Below are 25,419 nucleotides of genomic sequence, written 5' to 3'. Positions count from 1 at the left end.
ATATGCTAAAAACTACCCCTTGTTAACAGATGGGGGAGCCATTGTCTAACATGTACACTGCTGCCCCCTCCACCCCCCACACACAAAGACACACACACTCTCCCCATCCATCAATTAAAAACTACCTTTTATTAGTTTTTTGAGTTGGTTACTGTTCTGCGAATCACATCGAGCATCATTACAAATCGTTCATCTCTAACCTGAAATATGTTTGGCTATTAATGTGCAACTGTTAATGATAATAATAACATTTTTGGTAATTTTCATTACATAAAAGAGCAGCAAGACAGCAATAATAGGCTACATTAATTTTTTAGCTCAACTTTTGTTTTTACAAATAAGGCCACGGGATATTTTTCTAACCAAGGCCATTACACAGACCCTGTTGCACATTCACAGGCCCAGTCTATGTAAATTTGGTGGCGCACGCATGGCGCACAAAGCCAAAGATAGAGTAACAAATCAGGAATTTCCCTCCTGCCACTCCTGAGAGCGCAAGAGAGGACAAAAGTTACGGACTAAGCGCTTCTCCTCAGAGAGGGAAAAAAAGCGAAGGGCAGCTAATTTGCTGTAATCTTTTGTCAGGATCGTCATCACTCTACACTTTTCCGGGACTTTATTTTGGAAGAAAAAAGTTTTCTTTTTGTCATCATGAGTCTGGACCCATCAGCTTTGCATGATGCCTTCTTTTAGAAGCTTTGATGGAATAAACGGCGCACCGCAGGACAACAACGCTCATCAACAACACTGTGATTCTCAAGTTCTGGTTTTATGACTTTTTTCAGTTGTTCGGTTGGGATTGCTGCTGTCGCTGGTCACTTTTTCGCTGCTGAGTTTCTCGATGGCGTAGGTGGTGGCAAGAGTTTTTAAATCACCTTTTCGGACACGGATTTCATATTTACACATCTGGATTATGTGCGTAAAACAAGTCGGAGTGCGTGAAATCCAGTGAGAAGCCATCATCGAGACTTTTGGAGAAGGAAAATGCGGAGTGAAAACGGCGTCTAGAAGGATGCTGCTGCTTGTACAATGGAAGTGAAGAACTCATTTGCTGTTGTTGCGGTGGTTTGTCTCTTCTTTTGCTCCAGTTTCAGCCAAGAACTCAACCCTAAAGGCAAGAATGTATGCAAAGTGCCTGGGTAAGCATCATTGTTGAGGAATATATGATTTATATCACTAATTATTGATGCAAATCGGTTTGTTTTTGAGTTTCCTCCTGACTTTTAGTCTCATTCTCCCTTTCTCCATTTTTTAAAGTCCAAAAAGTCAATTGAAAACTCATTTCCCGAGTATTATTCATTTACTTGAAGAATAGTTTGCTTTTAAAATGGAGCAAGACATGAATGACTTGATGAAACTGGCATTTTCTTTTTTGCAGTGTTGGCCTTTCGCTCGAATAGCGGTTCTCACTGAAGCGAAAAAGTCACTGTTGACTGCATGAAGTCGGCCACTGACTTCATTCTCAAAACTTTTCCTTAACTTTTAAAGCAAGAATTTTTGATTACACTGTTATATTCGATATAGGATTCAAGTTGACCTCTTTCTTTTCTACATATAACGAGTTCCCAGTCCGCTGCATAGCAGGAGGCGGAGCCCATTGAAGAAAGCAGCTATACAGATGTGTACATCTGGAACAGTGTGTATTCACTGCTCTGTAGGGGGCGCTCTGATTGCTCATTGGCCTTCACAGCATTCGTGGCACAGTTTGATAACACACTGTGGTCGATAATGCACTTTTATGCAGTTTTGTTTTTGGAATTTGGGGAAGTTTATAAAAAGGTTAAATGAATATATTGTTAACAGTTAATATTCTCAAAATAAATATCAATTATGTGGCCTAATAGAAACATTTTTTTTTTACTTAAAGATGCAATAGCAGGATAAAGGTGTCACAACACAAGTGCAAGTCAAAGTGTTTTTATGAGAATCCACATCCAGATAGCCCCCTCTCAAAGTATCCAAACAGTATTTGTTTATGACCTCTAGGATTACAGCTGAGCCAGTGGATATCTGGTTAAACATCCAAGTCCACAATTGCTGACTGCAGCATCCAAACTTGTTGGACTGTCTATGAATTCTGAGACCGGAGATCCAGCAAATACAGTCCAGGGCTCAGTCTCCACTATGCTGTGAAAGATGTGTGATAAGAAATCATATTAGAAGTATCTATTGTTCTTGTAACCAAACTTGACCTTGTTTGTAAACTTTGGAACAGGTCAGCATGAAAAATAAATAAGTGAAAATGAAAATTCTGAAAATAGATGTCCTGAAAAGCAACACCCTGGATTTTATTGTCCAGACAGAATGAAATGTAAAGTAATCAGGCAGAGTTGTATATGTGCTGTCTTTGCTTCACAGGGCAAAAAATTGTCACTTACCAGAAAAATCTGGCCTATTTTAGTGCTTTGTGAACTTTTCATTTTGATATATATAGGACTAGACTCCACTGCTCTACAAGTTTGACATTTTGCCCTCCTTCCAGCATTCAACATTCATTCTAGTGAACTCACCACTCGCTTGTTTTTCCCATCATGCCCATTATGTTTTGACTTCCTCTGACTTGAATGTGATGCTTTCAGTGCTCATGCAGAAAAATGTTTTTTTGAATCAGCCAAAGAGCAGCTATTGAAGTCCTTGGCAAAGGTAGTCGGTACGTTCTTTATGTAATCATGAAAGGCAAACAGAAGTGCAGCTATGCTTTTAAACACCAAATGAATTCTATACGCCACAGTGAATGCAGTCTTTCCTCTTCAGCGCTGACATGGATTGAGTGTGTTAAAGACCAACAAGGGTCAGCTCCATGCATTTTGACAGGAGTTCATCAAAATCTGGAGCAACTCAATTGCAAAGAAGTTGTATCTGGTTTCATATTATGTTCATAAAAAGGTAAAAGGCTTATTTAAATCTAAACATTTAAATCACTTACAGAGATTAGACCTGTTATCTCTAGCACGCGCCTATTTTGGCAGGATAAAAAAATCAGCGTTGCTCCCTGCCCATTGACTGAAAGCAAACTGCCATCTTCAAACACTGTAGGGGAAGCTGACGTGTTGCAGGGGCCCCACAGAGGTCACAGGCGTGGGAGGAAGAGGAGACGCATCCGTCCTTTCCTGACACGGCTGAAAACTTGGCTGCAAAACATTGTTTCTGAGTGTTCACGTTTCTCCAGCTCGAAAGACCTAAAGAAACCTGATACACTCTGCAGATTCAGTGGTTAAAGGCTTTTGAGATTACAGATGGGAACGACCTCTATTCGAATAAATATACACCCATGTGCTAAGCATATGCATCATGTACAATGCCCAGCACACGTTTGCAGAATTTGGCATCAGCCACATCAATAAGGATCATGAGATCAAAGAGGCATGAGTTGGGTGTGGATGCCTTCGGCGCTTTGATATGTGCTTGTTTCACTGTATTTTAGCCAGGTTCTTCATCACTGCTCTTTCATTCTGAATCTCATCACTTCTTTTCCAGATCATCGGGATTTGTGTGCTGCAGTGGATGGGGGCAGCTAGGGGATGAATGCCTGACACGTATGTACCATACAGAGTGCTAACATTTATCAGCACGTGCCATTGTGCGAGTCAGATGAATAATGTGGCCTGTTCTTGTTCACCCAAGCTCTCTGCGAAGGCAACTTCACCTGCAAGGAAAACGAGGTGTGTGTCAGGCCAAATGAATGTCGCTGTCGTCATGGATACTTTGGAGCTAGCTGTGACACTAGTAAGGGATTTCTTTATATATTATATATTGTTTATGATTTCTACCTTTTGCCTCTTGTCATATGAACGGAAACTATTTCACCTGTAAAATGCCAAAATTTAACTCTCACTACAAATCTAAAGCTATAGCATAAGTGGACTGAAATATCTCAGCGACTACTGGATAGATTGCCATGAAGTTTTGTACTGATATCCATGAATCCCTGAGGATGAATCTTAATGACTCTTGTGATCCTGTGACTTCCTCTAGCATGACTAGCAATTTGACATTTGTGGTTTTGAGTGATACAAAATTGCCATAAAATTCATATCCCCCTCAGGATAACTTGCAATATCTTTGGCAGTGATGGAAGAAGGACTCAGATCTTTTACTTAAGTAAAAGTAGTATACCACAGTGTAAATATACTCTTTTACAAGTACAACCCCTAATCCTGCTCCTTCAAATTGTATTTTTACAAATGTATTAGCACTAAAATATTCTTAAAATCAAAGTAAAAAGCGAAAGCAAAAGTGCTAATTTTGCAGAATGGATCATTTCATAGTAATGCATATTACTGGATTATATTTTGATGCATTAATGTGTTAATTGCTTTAATGATGCAGCTGGTAAAGGTAGAGCCCTTGTTATTGGCCCCCCTCCAGGGGGCCAATAAAGTCTTATCTTAACTTACTATAATGTTTAGCATGTATTTGTTGATTATATTTTGTGTTATTAATCTGAATCTAAATATAGAGACTGCAGTTATCAAATAAATATGGTGGAGTAAAAAGTACAACATTTGCTTCTAAAATAAGTGGAGTTGAAGTATAAAGTAGCAGCAAATGAAAATACTCAACTAAGATACCAATACTTTAAAACTGTAGATAGGTACAGTACTTGAGGATCAGGTTAGCATTTGTATTTGCCCAATACCCCACATTCCCATCAGCTTTAGTTGTATGTTGTGTTTCATTCTTATTGAGCATGTATTAGCTAAACAAAGATGGTGCATCAGCACATTAACGTTTCCGTTGTTAGTATGTCACCATGCTTACATTTAGCTCAGAGCCATTTGTATGACTGCAGCCTCTTACTTTTGTTTTAGAATATTTGAGAAGTCAGAATGATATTTCCTATTTTCTGATTACTGCTCTGTCTTTTAACAGAGTGCCCTGCCCAGTTCTGGGGCCCCGACTGCAAAGGGAAATGTAACTGTTACCCCAATGGCCAGTGCGATGACTTGACTGGAACATGTACCTGCAACCACAATCGTTGGGGACCGAACTGTGAGAATGCTTGCTTATGCCAAAAGGGCAAGTGTGATCAGGAGACGGGCAAATGCACATGTCATCCTGGCATCTGGGGTCCTCAGTGCAACAACAACTGCTACTGCAGCATCAACTCCATCTGCGATGCAATGACAGGCCGGTGCCTGTGCAACCCCGGTTGGACCGGGAGGAACTGTGCAATCCAGTGTAACTGTAACAATTCACCATGCGACCAGTTCACGGGACGCTGCCAGTGCCGGGAGAGGCTGTGGGGCCCACGGTGTGAACGATACTGCCAGTGCATCCATGGCAAATGCAACCAGGCAGACGGCTCGTGTACCTGCACACCAGGATACCGTGGGAAGTTCTGTAGGGAGCCGTGTCCTGCCGGGTTCTACGGTCAAAATTGCAGGAACAGGTGGGGGGAAAAAACTTGGCAGAGAGCAAATGTACCATATCAAAAACACAGGAAGCATGCAGTTTTACGGATGTCTAATGTTCAGTTCCCTTGTCTGATCCATATTATGGTGTGGTTTTGTGGTTTTGATAGGAAATAAGATTTCATATATGCTGCGGCTGATAACTTCGAAAATATCTGAACATGTTACTTAATGGAGCAATAATAAAGTGTGATCTGGGAGTTGGTATTCACATTATCCCATAATCATCAGCCAACATGTAAAAGCAATTCAGGTTAAGTGCTTTACCTTACATGGCCTGTGCCGTTTTCACACAGTGGAGTTGCCACAAACCAGAAAGACACACAGGTGGACTGGGTTATACCAACAAAGATAAATTTAATTGCAGGGCTCTGTTGCACAAATAAAAAACTAACCTCTACCTTTAGTAAATCCAAGTGTAGTGATTTAAACTGAGATTAAATAAAGTTAGCTCAATATGCTTGCCCACATTTCTAATTCTAATTCTAATTTAATCCAAGTGCTGTCCTAACCTGGTAAACAAAACATTACTATGTTTTCTAGCTAGCTAAAAAAGTTAACAAAACATTGCTACTTAGCTAAAAAGTTATATTGTCTGTAAATTAGCTAAAAAGTTAGTTAGCCTACATACGATGGCTCAGAAAATAAAGCTCTTTGGGAAAAACTTGTTGGCCGAATTATCAACCGAGTTAAAGAAAGAAGAGATGTCTTGTGAAACTCAACTGGGTTTAGTCTGTCTCTAACTTTCTTCGAAACTTGATTCTTTCTCTCAGTCCATCCAAAAAAGGCAGTCATTTTAAACTTCCTCAAGTGTAAATTTGAAGTTAATACTGGATCATATTTTAAATAGGTGCGACAGAATTAAATATAATCTAGGTTTGCAGTAAAAACAAAATTGATGTTTAAGGAATTTTAAAATAAATCTGTTGTAATTTTAAGCTAGTGTAAAAGTTTGATGCAACATAATTTAAAGTCAAACCATAATTGTGTTAACAAATCTTGTTACAACCCAGCCTTAAAGTTCAATGTCATTTTTCTCCTTTAAAAGATCATCAGAACAGTTTAAAGCAAAGAAATACAGATGCTTTTCATCATGTTTCAAATGCTTTCCAAAGCAGTTTCACCACATTTAAATGAGTGGAGGAATGTCTGCGTAAACAAGATAAGAAAGAGTTATTTTTCCTGTTTTCCTTGGCTGACCACAGGTGTGGGCACTGCAAGGGCCAGCAGCCCTGTAAGGTGACGGAGGGACGCTGCATCACCTGCGACAGAGGCTGGAATGGGACACGGTGTGACCAGCTCTGCTCCAAAGGTTTCTTTGGTGAAAACTGCCAGGAAGTGTGTCCCACCTGCAAAGATGGCCACCACTGCGACCCCATTCACGGCAAGTGCTCCCACTGTAACCCTGGCTGGATTGGAGACAGGTAAGAAAACACTCAGAGTCCAACTTAGACGTGTGTAAGCCATGTGTAAAAGTGTTCAGATTTTGTTGTTCAGCCAGACCTTTTTCCCCTCGAACTTTATCATTTTCAAAGTTAAAAACAATTAGCTACTGTAATAGCATTTTCCACAGCTGTGATAATGTCTATGACTCATGGTGCTAAGCTTGAAAATGACTGTAATCATGGCATTCCTTTTGTGTGTGATAGGTGCGAGGTGCGCTGCCCCAATGGCACGTATGGCGAGAACTGTGAGAACAACTGCAGTCACTGTTTTAACGGCATCTGTCATGTTGTCACCGGAGAGTGCCTGTGTGACCCAGGGTTTTATGGCACCTAGTAAGTAATGAGACGCCTCACACCCCCAAAAAACTGATGTTTATGCCCTAGGCAGCTTTACAGTACACACGCTCTCGTAGTACTTTTGAACACACACTTATATTTCTTGGGACCTGAATGAACGAGTGCGTTTTGAGGCTTATTTTTTTACAGATACTGATAAAGGACACTCTTGGAACAGAGAAGTGGCATTCCAACAAACTTCCATCACAGGAAAAAAATGCCTGGAAGAAATAACTGATCCCATTTATCCCCTTTCTTTATTTCTTGCTGTGTCCTATTTTATGCGTCTGTCACTTGGAATGAACATTAAGCAGATGTTGTTTTTGTCTCTTCTCTGTACTCAAGCTGCAATATGACCTGTCAGCCTGGCCAGTATGGAGTGAACTGCAACCAAACCTGCTCTTGCCATGACAAGAACTGTGATCCTGTGTCTGGTGCTTGCTATCTCCGTAAGAAAATCCCCGCTTTTGTTTTTTTTTACAACTGACCACATGCTTTGTGGTTTTCTGTGAACAGCAGTAATCAGAAGCTAGTGTTTTTCTAAATAATGCATATGTTGCAAGAGACAGAAAAACAGTAATTTACTACATGTACTAGACGTACAGAAAGAATTACAACCCTCTGAACTGTTTGTCCAAAGTGCCAGATGCCACTGGTGCAGCCTGTGTATTAAATGTCTAATAGTTGGCTGTACACACTGAGTACCAACAAACACATCTATTCAGGTCAGTGTGTAGTGGGAGAGTTAACGTAGCGAGGCCTTGATAGTGTTTCCAGACCCAGACCGGTGTCCTTTTTATGGCTGTGTTTGTTGGCTGTGTTCCTGTCCAGCCAGAGAGAGAGAGGGAGGGAAAGAGAGGAAGGAAGAAATGAAGAGGGGGATGGAGAAAATATAAGAGGAAAAGAGTAGTTGGAAGGGCGACAGAAGGAAAGAGGGTAGAGGAAAAACTGGACTGTTTTGGATAGAGATCACTGGAGGCAGGCACGGGGAGAATATTGTTGTGTAGGACAGTGGTTCTCAACCTGGGGGTCGGGGCCCCAAGTGGGGTCGCAAGATAATTTCTGAGGGTCGCCAAATGATTGTGGAGAAAAAACTAAAATAAAGTGTTGTGTCACGTAGCACAAAATGAGAGCCAGGAAGCAGCTCTCAGTAACATCAACGCCTTTAAGACCTTCAGCACGATGTAAAATCTCTCAAAAAGTATGCAAAATGCAGCTGGCCTCAAGAAATGTAACAGCCACCTCACCAATGGTTAAAACCACAACAAAAAAAGGACAATTATCAAGATAAACCACCATGTTCTGAACAGACAAAATACTAACAAATGGTAACAAAAAGTAACGTTTGCATTTTGTAGCATAAAATTGCAAACTTAACAAACAGCTCAGTTCAGGACTAGGCATGATGGGAGATGAGGCCATATTTTAGATTGGGGAATGTTTTATATAATTTTTACAAAATTAGCACATTTGTGGGTATTTTAAATGCAGCTAAACCTGCTAACAATAGGTGATTGATCCTTTTTCCGTTGCTAGTAGATGACTTTGTTTCTGTGTTTTTTGTGTGTGCTGGAAAGTGGGTCTTTTATAAGTCACTGTGTGTTCAGCTCTCAGTACTTTTGTATCTGAATCTCTGTGGTTTGAAGTTTAGTTTCTCTCCTGTGTCACTGTTGGTACTTTATATTAGCTGCATTATTTTAATCTTTCATGTTCACTTTCAGCTGATAGGAGTTGTGTTAAGTTACTGCTGATGAAAACCCAACATTTCACAATAAAAGCTTTTATATAACAAAATAACAGTGGCCTTTTATTATGAAGAAAATATCAGAAATCAGATGTTTATCCACTGTTCAGACGCTCATCTAAAGACAATTCTTCATCAGTAAATACACACCTGGACTAACAAATCAAGTCAAACAAAGTCAAATCAAGCAGCACATGTGTATGAACAATAAGCAAAAGAGAATTATCAATGGAGATGAGAAGCCTTCATTTCCTCCTCCAAAAAGGAAAATTAGCATGTCTAGCCTGGTGTCATGTTTACATCACTACCGAACAGAGCTGGAGTCCATAAATACATGTGATTAGTGCAGAGTAATTTGACCCAGACTGAATGCCGATTGTACCCTGTCCCACTGAAGACAAAAGCCAGATGTTAGTGGGTATTTTGTCCAGTGTGAAAGGAGCTTTACATTGCATTGCCTGCAGCAATGATATAATTTGCCTTAGAATAGATTTTATGAAGTGTGTTTGTGAGACTTATAGTCAGAGAGTTAGAGAGCAGTAGTCTTTGTGTTGGTTTCTTGCTGGGGGTTTCAGTCACTCACCTTATTATTCTGGGAGGCTGCAAGTCAAAAAGGTTGAGAACCACTGGTGTAGGAAACAAAGGTAGCAGGGATTTTGACTGGTGGACATGATGGGCAGCGGCAGGTTGGTCATCGATATCCGAAGACCTTGTCACTTACCTCACCCTCCCCTCCCAAACCATTTTCCATCCTTTATCCACCTCTGTGCACAGAGCAATGACAACATGTCACATCCAAACTGCCCAACAATCTATCTCAGCCTTATGTGACAGTGTAAAAACCAGAGGGCCACCTCTACTTACCCCTTAACTGATGGTTTGCCTCTCTTCTGGTGTCATCTGTCCTTGCAAGAGCCAAATGTCATCCACACTTATGCAATACAGCTCTTATTATTTATGGGGTGTGTCGCATATGAAAAGGGAGGGGCGATAATAAATCATCGATGAGTTATGGTGAGGGGGGAGGTCGTGTGCAGGATATCAGCAATGAAAGAGTAAGTGGTCCAATGTCTTGTGGAAGATAAGATTAATGGTGAATTACTTGGACTGAATTGCAGCCTGTTGCAGTTTCATTTCCTCAGAGAAGCTTCATGTCAAGCAGCGATTGAAAATCAATTATTATCACTACGCCACGCTTTATCTTTATTATCGAAGCTGCCTATCACATTAATAAAGATTATACACAGTTAGCTAAACCCTCTCCTCGAGTCATTTGAACGCACTTGTCCAGTTAATCATAATAATCTGCTATATGCCAGGGTGTCTAATGTTAGTGAAGACAGAGAGTGAGATTTGTTGAAATTGGCATGTGGAGGTTTGCTCTGAATGTGGCAATGTGGCACACCCAGAATTCCCTGCATCTCATCTTTCAGAGCCCAACCAACGGATGGGTGTGATTGCGGCTGGAACCCTGGTCTCCTTCTTACTGATTGTCCTGCTCTCAGTGCTGTGCTGCTGCTGCCTCTGTCGACACAAAGATGACCACAAGTGAGTGACGGATGGGTGTCCTCACCTCTATGATCCACAATGGCGGCTCAAGTTCCTAGTAGGAGGCTCGCCTTGGTTATGAAAATAGTGGAAAATATTTTCCTTTTGCTCTCTCTTGCAGGTACCAGGTTGTTAAACGAATAACTGCATATAAATTGTATTTTAAGTACTTTTATATATTGACATTAGAGTGCGAGTAGCAATGTGAGCAGCCCCTGAGCCCTCAAAAGAGGCACGGGGCCAGGTTTAATATGCCTCTTTTGAATGATTCATTTGGATTTCCATGGCGTCATCCCTTTTCAATCCTAACCAAGACAACTCTACCAACAGCAAAAAAGCCAAGCGGATCCTGTGTGGACGATTCAGCAGAATCAGCACTAAACTTCCCCGTATTCCACTGAGGCGACAGAAACTGCCCAAAGTAGTCGGTAAGCCTCAAAACTCTTTCTCATATCCCACCGCAGTGCTGCCAGAGGCTGCTGTGTTTTATGTAATCATCCTCTCTGCTGCTTGTACAACACAGTCTGATAAAGTGCATCTCTCTTAGTTTCACAAATAGCCAATACATAATCAACACAGGTCATGTATGCAATGATACTGAGACTGTGACAAATGATGGAGGTGTCTTTTATATGTATACATCTTAAGGGGATAGTCTGGATTATTTGAAGTGGGGTTGTTAGAGGTGCTTATCTATATGATGTTACCTACAGTAGATGCCACTTGATATGCCCCCAGTTAGGAGAAGCAGAGAGGAATATCAATACAGAAGCTAAGCAATGAACTCCTGTGAACAGGGTCAGCGACAAAAGTTATTTTAGCCACTTACAATGGGACCATTTTAAAAAAATGACAAAGTCTGCTTGTTTTGGAGAAGGCTATATTTGGCGTATGTCATATACGCCAAATATAGCCTAGTGGTTTCAGTCAGACTGACTGAATGTCAGGTTTAGTTTTTTAGTCCACAAAGCACTGTTAGAGATTGACAGGAAAACGGCATTGCAGTATCTCCTAAACAATGGAAGTGAATGGTGACCAGTTTTCAATCATAATAAAACAATAGAATAAAAACATAAAATGCCTCCATACTGCTTGTCTGGTGTAATCCAAGTATCCTAAAGCTCCATCAGGCCTTTAGGAGACTTGGATACCAGACAAGCAGTATGGAGGCTTTTCATGTGTTTTTTTTTTTTGTTTTTTTTTTGTTTTTTTTACATTTGAAAACTGGTCAACATTTACTTCCATTGTTTGGGACATTCTGCAATGCTGTCATCCTGTCAAACTCCAGCAGTGATTTGCAGAGTAACAGAATAAACCTGACCCTCAATCGACATGAGGGCGAGTAGATAATGACTGAATTTTCATTTTTGGGTGAACTCTCCCCAGGCGGGCCTGTTTTCATGGTTAAAATGACTTTTGCGGCTGACCATCTTCACAGCAGCGCTTAGCTTCCTACGCTGGTACTGCTGCTTCCCCAAACTGGGGGCAGGCTGACCGGCATCTACTGAAGCTAATACACTGACTATTGATAAGTACCTCATACAAGCCCACTTAAAATAATCTGAGCTGTCCCTTTGACACAGTTGAGACAATGACAACAGTGAGTGGCAGTCAGTGAGCATTTTCCTTCAGTGCTACCTTTAGCCTGCCTCTTAGATGATGAATAGGGTTGAAAAGTGTATGGTGGCTGCCAGGCGAGTATGGGGTTTCATTTGAAAGGAATGCACTGGTTTTAGAGCCCCTTATTATTCTTGGCACCCTCAAATGCCATGTGTTCATATTATTACAACCCTAAACTGGGGCTTTTTTCTCCCCATTTTCTTTACTCATTTCCATCGTCTTCTTCCCCAAGAAAATTTTTCTTGGGCTGAGGAGGAGGCTGTGTTATTAAAAGAAGGCCAGTGGTTGTCGGGGGGCCCGGGTGGTGGTGAGTGACGTGCTATCAAAGGCCGCACTGTTTGGGTGGATGCTGCAGCTCTGCTGCTCCATGCGGAGGTCTCGTGGTCTGTGACAGATCCGTCTGTGACCCCAGGCTTTTTTTATGGTAGACAGAGGAGATATGCTGATCTTTTAAACTCTCCACACGCAGATTTACATGGCTGTTTTTGTTCTGGGCTCATAAATAGTTTTAATGTTTTAAAAATACACACTTAAAGGAGAAATATGTGATATAGTTACTGTACTAATCACAAAATGGCCATGATATGTCATCAGAGATTAAAGAAACTTGCTAAGTTGAAATAGTGGCTCCTCCAACTGCAGCGTTACAGCCAGCATGTTCTCCTTTGAACTTTCCATTTTGGCCCTGAATGCCTGTTTTTGTTTTGGCCTGTTTCACATTCATTCACTTTACATGGAGCTAAAATTAATACTCAATTATGTAAAATGTTTGCTGTGTCTGTTTATGAGTCTTTAGAATTCATTAGTAATCTTGTAGAAGGAGAAGATGTTTAACAGTTTAATTGAACAATATGTACATGGAGTCTTACAGGCAGTAAGACAGGCAGTCACTGAACTCCAACTCCAAAGTGTGTATTTTCAGAGCAGTGGGCTTTTGTTTTCAGGGTAACAGGCTTAGCTTTACGTTGAGAGACAATTTACAGTTATAAACGGCTGATCAACTCACAGTGTAGGACTCATTGTTGCTTGTCATTGTCAAAGTATTATGTTGCTGTCGTCTTGCACTGGTGGAGGTTCTGTGTGCTTGGAACCTGCAGGCAACCTGTCCGAGCCCCGAGTCTGGGCAGGAGGGGGCAGGAGGAACAACTCACTCCAATATTTTTATTTTGGAGTGCAGTGCACATTCTTAAATGCTAGGGTGTTACATAATTTCACCTTTAAATATCTGAAATCCCAAGTGTTTCTAAGCAGATATGAGTGATGTTAGATCATTATACAAATGATTATTCTATTCTGCAGGGAAAATGTATGCTGCATATCAAAGTAGCAACATTTTTTTGTGCTTCACAGACTTCTGTGTGGAATTATTTTAATATTTTCAAGACGTGAAAATGGACTGTACAGACCTATATAGGAGACAATTTATAATCATTGTACAAATGTTTTTATTTACTAATTGAAGCAAGTGATTGATCATGTTTCACTAACAACATTGACAAAATATCGGGATGACATTTGCAATAGCGCTAATGGAATAATTACTAATACATTAATTAGCCTAGTCTACTGACGGAAAGTTACAACAATTTTCATACTTGCCTTATTGTTAAAAGTTAATAATGATGAAATAAGCCAAACCTACATTTTTTCCAGCTTGTCAAATTTGCTGCTTTTGCCCGTTTTATGTTTTGAATCTTTGCACTGTTGGTGTGACAGATCAAGCCAGGGGTTTGGGCTGCGGGGGATTTGTGATCTTTCTCTATTTTCTGATAGATTATATATAGTATATTCAGTTTGTTGCACACATTTGTTGCATAGCAGTTTCAATCCTTTGCTGCAGCTTAAACATCATTAGGAAACACTGTAATTTGATTCTTTAATGGGGCTCCGCTGAGGTCAGTATGCTGTAGAAGGAGTTAAAACATGATGACCTGGTTTCGTTTCCATGTCTGAGCAGCATGTGCCTCCTCAGCTACCCAGCTGATTATTTAGGCTAGAATCTGTTTCTATTATGCCTCAGCCAAAATACAGCTAGGACAGAGTTCCCTTTGTCATCACAGTGTGGGACATTAATGTGCTTGCTTGTGAAGAGTTTGACCATGTGAAGCAATGTGCCAGCGGCATTAAAAGCTACATGACTGAGTCAAATGCCTTTTTAAAGAAATAATTAATATCACATTTTTACATAAAAATACAGGCATGTGTTAATACTCCAAGCAAAGAAACACATGTCTTTTTACAGCCTTTCATAATAAAAACATTCAACATTTTCAGATAACAAATGAGGCTACCGTGAACCTATGTGTCTCTCCTGTCCTACCTGGTTCGTCCTCTCCAAATTGTTGCCACTCTGCTTTCTGTTGGTCTACCCACAGAAGTGTGGTCTGCCAACATTTAGAAACTCAAAATCTGACTGGAGCTTCACAGTCCTGCTCACACACACATTCCAGAGGGGGCCCAACGGGGCTGGAAACAGGAAGTGGTCAAATTTACCCCAGCCCGTGTCAGAACTGTGATTTATCCACACCAGGGTCAGTGGCAACAGATGTGGCAAGACAAAATGAAAAAGGGGAGAAGTGGGGAAAGAAGACAACATTTATTCTGTTAGCATAGTTAGCCTCAGAGAAAAGGCTACATGAACACATTGTCACTTATTCAGCTCTTGGCTCAAGTAAGGCTGTTTGCTTGTAGTTTGGCATTCCATTCTAAGCATATTTACTCCACGCCCTATAGACACACGTCTGTCCGGCATTCCTTGCATCTTCTATGTCCAAATATCTGCCAATCAGTGAGATCTGAGTGCAGCGCCACCTGCTTTTTCATCTTTATATATCCTGAGAAAGTTGGCTGGGAGTGCAAGAGTGTTTGCACATTCATGCTGTTGTGAGCTGCCTAAAGAAAACTTTCTCACAGCCTACAGTCATGTTTAAGTGTATTTATGATGAAACAAAGGAGAAAAAGCCAGCTTGAGTTTTGATGAGAACCATTTCTTGTAAATAAAGAGGGGTGTCACGTCTCCACATTGAGGTTCTGCCCAATTGTGAGCAGAGCTCAATCATGACTTGAAACCACCTTTTTATAGTATTAAGTAACTAATTATAACCAAACTTTTCAGAAGAATGAACACTTAAACAAACATCAGCGTGATAAGAACTACCTAAAATGAAAGAAACTAAGTTTGGGAAAAATTTATTTGATTGCTAGAGTTTTCTGTGCTTGCTAATGGTGGGAACTGTTGGGCCTCTGTAAATAATATTATTAAGAGTGCCCTGAGATAACTCTGTTATGATGTGGAACTATATAAATACAAATGACTTGCAAATACATGTGATCAGTGATTGGTTAATAGGATCTGAGTTGGCCCTGTAGTCAGTCTATAAACACTTTGCTCAATAGAGACTGAGGACAGTCGTCCAGTTCTAGTTGCTAAAACTGGGTGGGAACAATCACCAATCACCAGTGAAAAGATTTTAGGGTGGCCCTTCATATTGGGGCAGTGTCATGGGGTGAGAATGTTGTGTCTGTTAAGGCATGTTCATGAAAAAATGTACGGGGCAAAGGTTTGTCCGTGTCCGTTCTCACCGCAGTTCAAACAACAATTTTGCATTCAGAAATCGGGAGACTATGTCAGATGTCACTCAGTCTGCTGTTTTAGACTTCGCATGCAATTCTGTAACCCTGACACAGGCTGTTTCAGGCCAAAACATATTGTTTCTTAAGATTATTGGCACGTAATATCCCCATTCTATGCACAGATTTTTACAGTTGGACCAGACATTTGAACTAGCCACCCTCTTGTCCCAGCCCAGTTGTCTAGCCTTTAAACTACCTCTGCCTGAGGTCTGTTAATGCATCCCCCCACTGAGCAACTGTGGTGGTGGAGCTCTGCAGCTGGGATGTGTCAATAATGCCCTGTTGTGCGTTGGCCGCCATGTAGGGAGGGATCACAGTGGCGTCCAGTCTGCAGAACAATCTGCCCCACTAGACCCGCAGTCTGGAGGGAGCAGTTTTCAAGGGCAGCAGTTGTTCATCCCTGCATGCAAGTGATGTCGCAAAATGCCCATGTGTTAGCTTGTTGACTAACTTAACTGAAGTCTTTACATAGGTTAGCTGCTCTACATTCCTCAGTCACACAGAGTCTCTGCCTGTCTGCCTGTTAGTGGACAGTAAAGACCCTGCACAAGGGCAGTAGTGAACACACTCTTCGTTAATTTGTTCCTCTTATTGAATTTGTGGAAAATATTGTTTGTCACCCACACCTCTGGATAAATATTTAGCTGGGTTCTGTATACAGTGTATATTCTTATTAATCTACCACATCCACACAAAGCTGATTTCTGATTTGTAGCCACAACAGTCAGACATTAACTACACATGTAGAGAGAGCAGACTGGCATCATTCTGGTAAACAGGATATCCTTAAATAATCACATAAATGGGTGCCCTTGGATGGAAGTCCCCTCGACATACATATCGAAACGCTTGTTATTCTTGGTCTTTGTTTCCCATTTTTACACACATCTGTACTTGCTTACTGTGGACATGTTGCACCTGTGTTGACATTATCCACCCCACGAGCAACACAAAGACATTAGACTCCCAAACTCAAACATGTAGGTCAGAGGTTTAGATGACTTGTTTTGGATAAATGTAAGAAAACCTTTTAAAGGAACAGTTTTAGATCAGTCTATAAAGATTAAGCTTGCGAGTCTTATTTCTTAGTATGCCAACAAGACTTTAAAGGAGAAATCTGTAATATATTTACTATAATTTATCACAAAATCACTATAATATGCCATCAGAGATTAATGAAACATGCTAAGTTGAAATACTCGCCTATCTGACATCAGCACTACAGCCATAGTGTCCTCCTTTGAAATGTCCATTCCCATCTGGAATAATTGTTTTAATTTGCCTGTTTCACATTAATTACAGTTAAAATTATGACGACTGCTCACAGAATGAGTAAGTGTCTTTTTATGAGTCTCAAGAAATCATTAATAATCCTTTAGAGGGAGTAGATGTTTATAACCATTAAATTGATATGTTAATGGAGTCTGGCAGGCAGTAAGGCAGGCAGTCACCGAACTCCAGAGTGTGTATTTTTTGTTTTTGGGATAAAGGGCTTAGCATCGACAAATAATTAACAGTTATAAACAGGCGATCAACTTACAGTGTATGACTTGTCCTCACTTGTTCTTGTCAAACTGCTATGTTGCGCTCGACTTGCACTTCTGTAGCGTTCCTGCAGCCTGTCTGAGCTTCCTCAAGTCTGAGGAGCAGGGGGCTGGAGGATACAACTGGCTTCAACCATAGGTGGTACATTAGGGATTCAACCTATCTAATATACAGTCGTTGCTCCAGCTTGCTATTTAAACTGCAGTATAGATTTCTGGACACACTATTGCTACATAATACTCCTTTAACACAGATCTTTTGTCTGAAGTGGTAACTCCCAGGTAACATCTATAATTTGAAAAACTAGATAAAACTCAGCATCTTCAAGGAAAAAACAAATCCTTGAAAACTGCTTTGTACAAACATGTCACAATACAAAATAATTTTGTGGCACACACACGCACATCCTCTATGATCCACTTCTGATTTGACCGTGACTAAATCTGCTTGTTGTTTGAGAAAACGTTGAAAGCAAGATGAGAGAGTCACATGCGAGGCAGACGGATGGAAGGATGGGAAGCAGGAGAATAAACATCAGGCTGGTTTATGATGAAAAATAAACCAGACATGTTTGGTTTACACTTTATTGTGAGAGGAACATCTAAACAGATCAACTGCTTAAGTTGCATATATTTCAATACTATTTAGATCAGGATTTTTCTTTTTGTAGCATGCATATCAAACAGTGAAGCTGCAGTGAATTAAAACAAAACAGTGTGAAATCTGAGTGACATATGCTCCTCATACCATTATAAATACAAAGTAAATGCAGTTTTTTGTCAGATAGTGTTTCTATAAGTCACCAAGTCTGTAAAAATCCATCCGTAGATCTTTTAAAGTAGTTCGTCTTTTTAGTTACATTCAAACAACAGCAGCTAAGGAGCGAGGATTTGTTCCTGGCCAGGGTCCTGGTACAGTTAGGGGATTTCTTCAACGCAGGGTTTATCTGAGGTCTAAACAAACGGATGGGCCCGTGTGTCATCGGGCATGTAAACAGGAGCATCTGATGTGGTCGGTCATGTCGAGTTAACGCCCAGTACAGTTTAGGCCAAAATTGCGCTGTTCACGCCAGATGGGAAGATCAACCGCAAGTATTCCTCAGAAACCACAGCTGTCCTGAGAGTGAAGGGTCAGCAGAACGCTGCAGTGTCTGAAAGGGAGAAAGGAAGAGGATGATTGAGACAGAGAGAAAGAGGGAGGCAAACAGAGAGAGAGAAACATAACTTGACCTACATATCGCTGACAGAGAGGATTCTGTGGAAGATGAGCAAATAACCCCTTTTCTGGCTCATTCTGCTCAACACCTAAAAACTTGGAAAGACCAGAATAAGTTGAACAGTTGAACTTAGGATCAGTTCGTTATTAGTATATTAGCGTGTCAGATATTGTACCGTTGCAGTCATAATGATTTCATTAGATTTACAGTTATTACAGCTTCACAATTTTTGGAAAAATGCAATTTGTATATTGTGTACAAGCTAGCAGGCATAGAGAAAAATAGAAATTAGCATTGGGAGCTAGTGCAAAAGTACCGGTTCCTGATTGTTCAGTACCAAAATATTGATAAGTCCTGTGGTTAAATGGTGCTACTATAAGTATTCATGTGTATCTAGGGCACAGTCACACATGCATGGATGCAGGGGAGGGACCATCACCTGCTAATGTGAATGCCACACATTCATCTTTGGTATTAGATGAGGCTGTGACTTCATCAGTCAGAGTTTACCAAATTTGAACCCCATGCAAAGCGAGGATGCAAATATGCGCATGTGTAACTGTGCTCTAAGTCGCTCTAATGTAGTCATTAGCATATGTGCAGTCGAGAGAGACAGAGAAAGAGGCAGTGTGTGTGTGTGATGTTATAGCTGTGAACACAGCAGTGCAGTGTGTGCACATTTCAGGCTTTTTGTCGGTAAATAAATGCTACAACTCCTCAAGACCCAAGGCTCCTGTGTTTCGCATGCTGCTAAAGTGGGTTAGGCCAGTAGTCAGCGACCCAGGCTGACGTGAGGTTGACCAGCAATTCCCATTTTAGTGAGGTGCTCCTATAAATTTTGCTCAGCTGTTTTTTAAATTTATTTATTTGTTTTTGGCGGTGAATAAATGTTACAGCTCCTCACGACCCAACTTTAAGGTGGACTGACCTCTTTTGCTCAGGAGATGACCACAGCCCATAACCCTAGTTGGCAGTTACCCCAGTTAAAAGACTGTTTAATCATTTCACTTTGCATATCATGTCTTACTTTTTTGATTCAAATTATGGAAAGTAGTATCAATAAGAGTGTTGATAAGTCTCAGTATTAATAAGCAGCACCAATATCAATATCAATATCAAAGTCTTGATGATACCCATCCATTCAGTCTAGGGCTGGGAATATAATAGTATCAAACACATTTTCCCTTTAAAGAGAATTATATTTTTTTTGTCTTTTTGCATTATATTCACCTTTATAATTTATTTCATTGAATTAGAATGACTTTAGCAACTTCTGTACCATTGTCTTATATATCGAGATATATTGAGAGACAGTAACAACAGCAATAGCATAATACCTCACAACTCATCAATTGTTTATTTGCTCGGAAATATATATGTAATACGTCATAGATTTAGAAAATGAATATCTACACCTTAACACTGGTTCTTGTCTGTGTTTTTTACCTTCTTGAGTAAATCTCCAGGGGAAACCTGCATCACATTAGCTTCTGGCATCAAAATCTAAAACTACTTAACAGCTTATACATGAAAATATCTAAATTCGCTTTCCATAATGTTGGAGCCTTTGTTAACTCACATGCAAAACCAATAAACCCCAGTTTTTCCGCAGACTCACTTAAACCAACACTTTCTGCATCTCTGCAGCAGTTGTGAGAGTGAGTGAGAACAGACTGTTGTTCTTGTAACACGGTATAATACCCTCTGGCTGACCTTTTGGCTTCTGCGTTTGTTTTCTGTTCTCAGTAGCCCACCACGACCCAGAGAACACCTTCAACTGCAGCTTCATCGAGCCCCCCTCGGTGGCCGAGCAGCCCTCCCCCTCCTCCTGGTCGTCCCAGGAATCTTTCTCTTCCTTTGAGAGCGGAGACGAGGGGCCGGTTTACTGTGTGCCCCATGAAGGTGAGTCATCCTAAGAATAAATAAACAGTTTAGTTATCTAGAATGACGCACATAAATCCATAATTTGTCTTTGGCATGCAGGAGCCTTTTCACACACACACACACATAATGATAAAGACACAGAAGAAGAAGTCAAGATCCTCAGTCTGACCGTGCAGTGACTCACCCACTTCTGTAAATCTCATTAGGGAGATATTCTTTATCATATGCCATCTAGGTCCAGGTTTTGCTTTGAGAACAAGGAGAGTATAAACAGGAAATGGAATGGTTGAGTCAGCATATGGCATATATCCAAACAGTGACTAACTACTTGAAGTTTGGTGAAAAACACCCATTCTGTCAATTTCTATTCTTGAAGTCTGACAGTGCAAGCTGATGGATCTTGTGGTGCGCTCTTTGTAGATAAAACCTTCTCCCAAAGAATGGTTCATGAGCTTTGATAATAATAATTGAGAACAATTTTTTTTAAGTAAAAAGCCTTGGGCACAAAATAATTACTGCAAACATCATGAAAGTGTTGCTCTGATAGGATCTGCTGCGTTGGAGCCGCTCCAGTCTCAAGTATGTGTATACAAATTAGCAAATGAAGTGGTGCAGTTATCAGTCTTTGAATAACATGTGTTAGTGCTTTTCTGGTGGGAAGAAGTCTCCTTACAGTCTGTTCTACTTTATCATCAGCAGTGCAAAATTTTTAATTGGTTGTCTTGTAATATCAATTTTATTTATGTCTCAATCACTGATAACAAGTTTGCCTCAAAAGGGCTTTGCAATGTGTATGGAAAACAGTGTCCTTTATTCTGAGACCCTCAATTTAAATGTGGAAAAAAAAACACCTTGCTTTTTTTATTTACAGCAGTCTCATACAGCGTCCACTGTTGCCAGAGGTGGTAATAACAGGGTCATGATAAATGCAAAAAGGCAAAGTGACATACAAATGTCATTGACATAAACAATATTTATTGTATCAATAGAAGTTAGCTAACACTAGCAAACATTAGCTACATTAAGGTTGTGATAAGAATATGGGGATTTATTGGCAGAATATGGCAGAAATAGGATATTTATATTATCTGTGTGTTTATAGTAGTTGCTTAAAAAGATAAAATGTAATTTAGCATTGAATGTTGAATAGATAATATTTGACTAATACCATTTTCCTGTGATGCACAGAATCTGTGAGTGAAAGCAAAGAGAAGCGCAGCCCCAGCCCGGCAACAGAGAAGCCAGAAGCTGTCCTTAGTGAAGAAGATGCAGGGGAGTACACCTCTCTGAAAGACACCAGTGTCACAAAACCAGAAGGCAGCGAACAGCCCCTGCTCAAATCCTCTGACAGTGAAGGCTCCACCAGCGGCTCCGAGTCCACCACTGCAGCCCTTTATGCACGCATCGCTCGCCTCTCCAAGCAGTCCAAGGAGGATGATGGGAGCGGCAAGGACGGGGATGGAACTCCCACGCCAGAGGCTAAGCGCAATGGAAAGCCACCACCTTCACCTGGAAAGCCCAAACCACGCCCACCAGACCCCTCCACTAAGCCCAAGGTATCGTGGATACACGGAAATACTACAGGGTCTCCGCAGCTAGAGCAGCAAGGGCAGGGGGGGATGAAGTCGCTAGCAGTGCCAAAGGAGAAAAAGAGGAGCTCCAGCGATGGCTCCGCCAAGAACGAGGAGCGGCAGAAAATGAAGGAGAAGAGCCGTGAGCAACAGAAGAAACAGGAGGGGAAGGAGGCAGAAGTCAACGGCTCCCCCAGCAAACACAAACCTCTGCGAGGTAAGAAGTCTGGGGACGAGCACAGCAGTCCCAGTCACATGGAGCACATCAACGGTGTGGTTCAGAATGCCCTCAAGAAGATCAGCAACTTCCACAGTTCCTCGTCTGAGAAGAAGAGTGCTGACAGTGCAAAGGAGACACCAAAGGAGCCACCCAAGAGCCCCAAGGTCATCCACCCTCATATGAACTCTGAGGCTGCCACACTCCTGGCTGCTCAGCTCAAGGAGAAAACCCAAAGCATCAACAGGAACGAGGGGACGGGTCTGACAAAGACCAATGGTCTCTCCACACCCAAGGGAAACCGGGAGAAGCCAACGCCTCCGCAGAAAGCCAAGAGGACCCCCTCCGGAGGATTGAGCCAGCAGGGCTGCAACAAGCCCCTGCTGCCTACCTCGAGTAGCCTTCAGAAGATGGTGGCGCCTGTCACCACCGACCTCGGGAACCCTGAAGCGAAGAGCCCGGAGAAGCAGGACTTGAACGGCTCGAGGGCAGGGGACCCAACGTTGGATCCTACACCAAAGAAGACTCCCATAAAAAAGCCACCCAGGAAGAAAGGCAAGGAGGGTACTTTGGATACATCAGAAAGTAAAACACCCCAGCAAAAGACAGCCATCATGCCACCACAGGTAGTGAAATAAGTGCTTTTAATGACAAGTTTGTGATGGATTTCAAAAGAGACTGGAATGGATTTGTCGGAAGGTGAACCACATAGTTTTTCAATCAAGGAATTTTGACATTTTTCTGTGTGAGTCTGCTGTGGCTCCAGGACCAATCCAGAGTGAAAAATGCTTTTAAATCGAAGGCGCAGTTGAGTCGTATTGGTGAGTTGTATTATAATGACCTCTATACACCATTGTATTTCATTTCAAGAATCCTTTTTTTGTGTAACAACTATGTATCAATGTCACACCGCAACCTGTGGCTAAGCCGGACACAACTGTGAGAACAGTGGTGCACAGACATATTCCATAGTTCATTCATCTCCATTTCTCAGCAGTATGTCCACCACTATATTTATATATGGATTGCTTTTGAGATTGCATAATTGTAATTTGCTCTGCAGGTGTCGGAAAAATAGCTATTTTTTACGTACGCTCTCCAAAGGTACTGAAGGTACTAAAAATAACAAGAAAATTAGATCCTCTGAGGATTGCAAGCTATTTTTTTGTTTTCTTTTGTTCTAGTTTCTAAAGAGCCAACATGCACAAATATAGTACCGTAAGCCACCCTAAATTAGATATAATCCTTGCTCTTGATGTCAAGGCTGTTCTTTGCAGATGAGCGTCTACTTAATTGTCAATTAAGAGTAAAAGTTTTACAGTTTCAGTGTCATTTGTTGGAGAACTTTGTCTTTAGAAAAGAAAGCACGTTTTTATTTTAGTTTCAGATTGATATACCATGGAAGGAAGCTTCTCTTTAATCAGCTAAATTTGACACCCTAAAGTACACGTTATGCTACATTTAGGACTTAATTGTCATCTTTGCTTATGAGTCACCTTTAATTCCTCAGTGAGCTTTAGCGCTGTTTCAAGGCTCTCCTCTACAGAAATGTTACATTTTTGGATTTAAAGTCTTAGCTCTCTTTTGTCCAACTCGGTGGGGTGGTGTGTTGAAACCCAAACCAACTCTTTGATCTTTCTGCAAAAAGGGCTGTTTTAAACCTCTTTCATATTTCTGCTCACACCAAATCACCAGAATGTGCTCTTACTTTTTTTATTCAGTCAGCTAAACCACTAAACCAAAAATGAAATCCCAGGCTCTCTCCTATGTCCTCACTTTATGTCATGCTTATAAATCACTTTAAACTCACTTACTTTTTTTTTGTGTAATACAGCAACATCTGTACTTTGCCTATGCTGTATTTAAGAAAACATACTGCAGGACAAATATCCTCCCTGTAAAGCAGATGCAATAGATAATTTTCTTCTCTACAAATAAGACTACAGAAGGAAACTGCCATGTGTCTTTATTTTCTCTTGCAGTTTATTCAAGAAACTAGGTCAATACTGCCATTTGTGCTATTCTCATTTCACATTCATTTGTTTATGCTGTCAGTGTGTTGTGTAAAAAGAAATCTTGTCAAAGATGTTTGGTCCCTTAAGGATCATATTATCTTAAGCTAGAAGATGAATGCTGAAGTAATAGGGTGCTTTAAAGTCATTGTTTTAGGCTAAGACTGTAAAGGCTAAATGGTACCGTGCCTGTTCAAATGTGCCTCAACTGTGGATCAGTTTAAGCAAAAGAAGCTATTTTTGCCTTAATGTTGTTGCCAACTTTTATTTCAATGAGTAAACCAAAAAAGGCAGTGGGTGTGATACTTAAACTGGACTAACTGAGTTTGTCAGGAGAAAAATCTTTTTATTTCAGTTATTGGTGGTTAGCTATTTTCAAAGAAGCACTCAAAACAAGAGCTATGACCAATGGATGACAGGTATGTATGTGACAAATCAAGAATATTTCACTTTTACAGCAACTTTTAAAATGACTCTTGTCCTGGTTTTGTTGTTTTTATCAAGGTACAACACATTTCTTTGGTTATTATTTCAACATTTTCTACTTGTATACATTGTGTACTTTTTATTATCTTTGTAAGCTGTGCTTATATGACCTTTTTAGTTCTTCTGTTTTTCCTTGGTGTCAATGAACTGGCTTTCATGTTGTATTTACTTTTTTTTTTTTTTTTTTTTTCGGTATGTGGCTTATTTGGCCCTGAAGCAAACATGCAGTATGAGTACTCTCCTCCTGTAAAGTTTACATTGGCTTTGTAATTGTTCTCTGTTGATGTTATTGTTTGTGTAACACTTAACTGCATGACGCAGAGTGTAATTATATGGCATTAATAGCTGCACAGGATATCTGTAACCTTCTTGTTCCCTCCAGTTGTTCTTATTGCCTCCCATAAAAAAAAACTCATACTGAAAGGATTGTACAATACTACTATGATACCACTGTTGAAGCAATTGCATATACTTAAAACCATAACATTGTGTAATAATTATGAAGTGTCAATTTTTATCTGACTGGCCCGTGCCTGTTTTTATAGGCTTACAGTGCATTTTTGTAAAGAGGGGCCTGAAAAGCTGCAAAAACGTTACCAACTGTAAGGTATATTTTGTCTTTTGTGGTTTGTTTTTAGCAACTTTTTGATTTCCATTTGTGTATGGTCATTAAATTGGTGTCTCTTCATTTACTTCTTTGGAATAAAAAAGCAATACATGTAGCTCTAGTCGAACAAGAACATACAAA

The 25,419-nt window shown here is 40.6% G+C and overlaps 1 protein-coding gene across 1 annotated transcript; it reads left to right on the top strand.

The window, feature by feature from the left end:
* The first annotated feature begins 476 nt into the window (after positions 1-476).
* Positions 477-25,419, top strand: scarf2 (scavenger receptor class F, member 2). Its single transcript, XM_084728384.1, has 11 exons — positions 477-1,139; positions 3,478-3,536; positions 3,625-3,726; positions 4,873-5,392; positions 6,620-6,838; positions 7,064-7,192; positions 7,541-7,644; positions 10,373-10,487; positions 10,818-10,915; positions 20,248-20,403; positions 21,574-25,419. Exons 1-11 carry the CDS (start codon positions 1,030-1,032, stop codon positions 22,809-22,811), a joined length of 2,850 nt encoding a protein of 949 aa, XP_084584510.1. The 5' UTR covers positions 477-1,029; the 3' UTR covers positions 22,812-25,419.

Source organism: Lutjanus erythropterus, chromosome 10 (assembly GCF_056507025.1).
Source record: "Lutjanus erythropterus isolate fLutEry1 chromosome 10, fLutEry1.hap2, whole genome shotgun sequence".
Lineage (NCBI taxonomy): Eukaryota > Metazoa > Chordata > Actinopteri > Lutjaniformes > Lutjanidae > Lutjanus > Lutjanus erythropterus.
The sequence above is the reverse complement of the archived record's forward strand: the minus strand, read 5'-3'. Positions and strand labels throughout refer to the sequence as shown.

Coding starts and splice junctions, on each gene's coding strand:
- scarf2 (XM_084728384.1), top strand. CDS start 1,030: ATGGAAGTGAAGAACTCATTTGCTGTTGTTGCGGTGGTTTGTCTCTTC. Junction 1,140..3,477: donor AATGTATGCAAAGTGCCTGG/GTAAGCATCATT, acceptor CTTCTTTTCCAG/ATCATCGGGATTTGTGTGCT. Junction 6,839..7,063: donor CCTGGCTGGATTGGAGACAG/GTAAGAAAACAC, acceptor TGTGTGTGATAG/GTGCGAGGTGCGCTGCCCCA.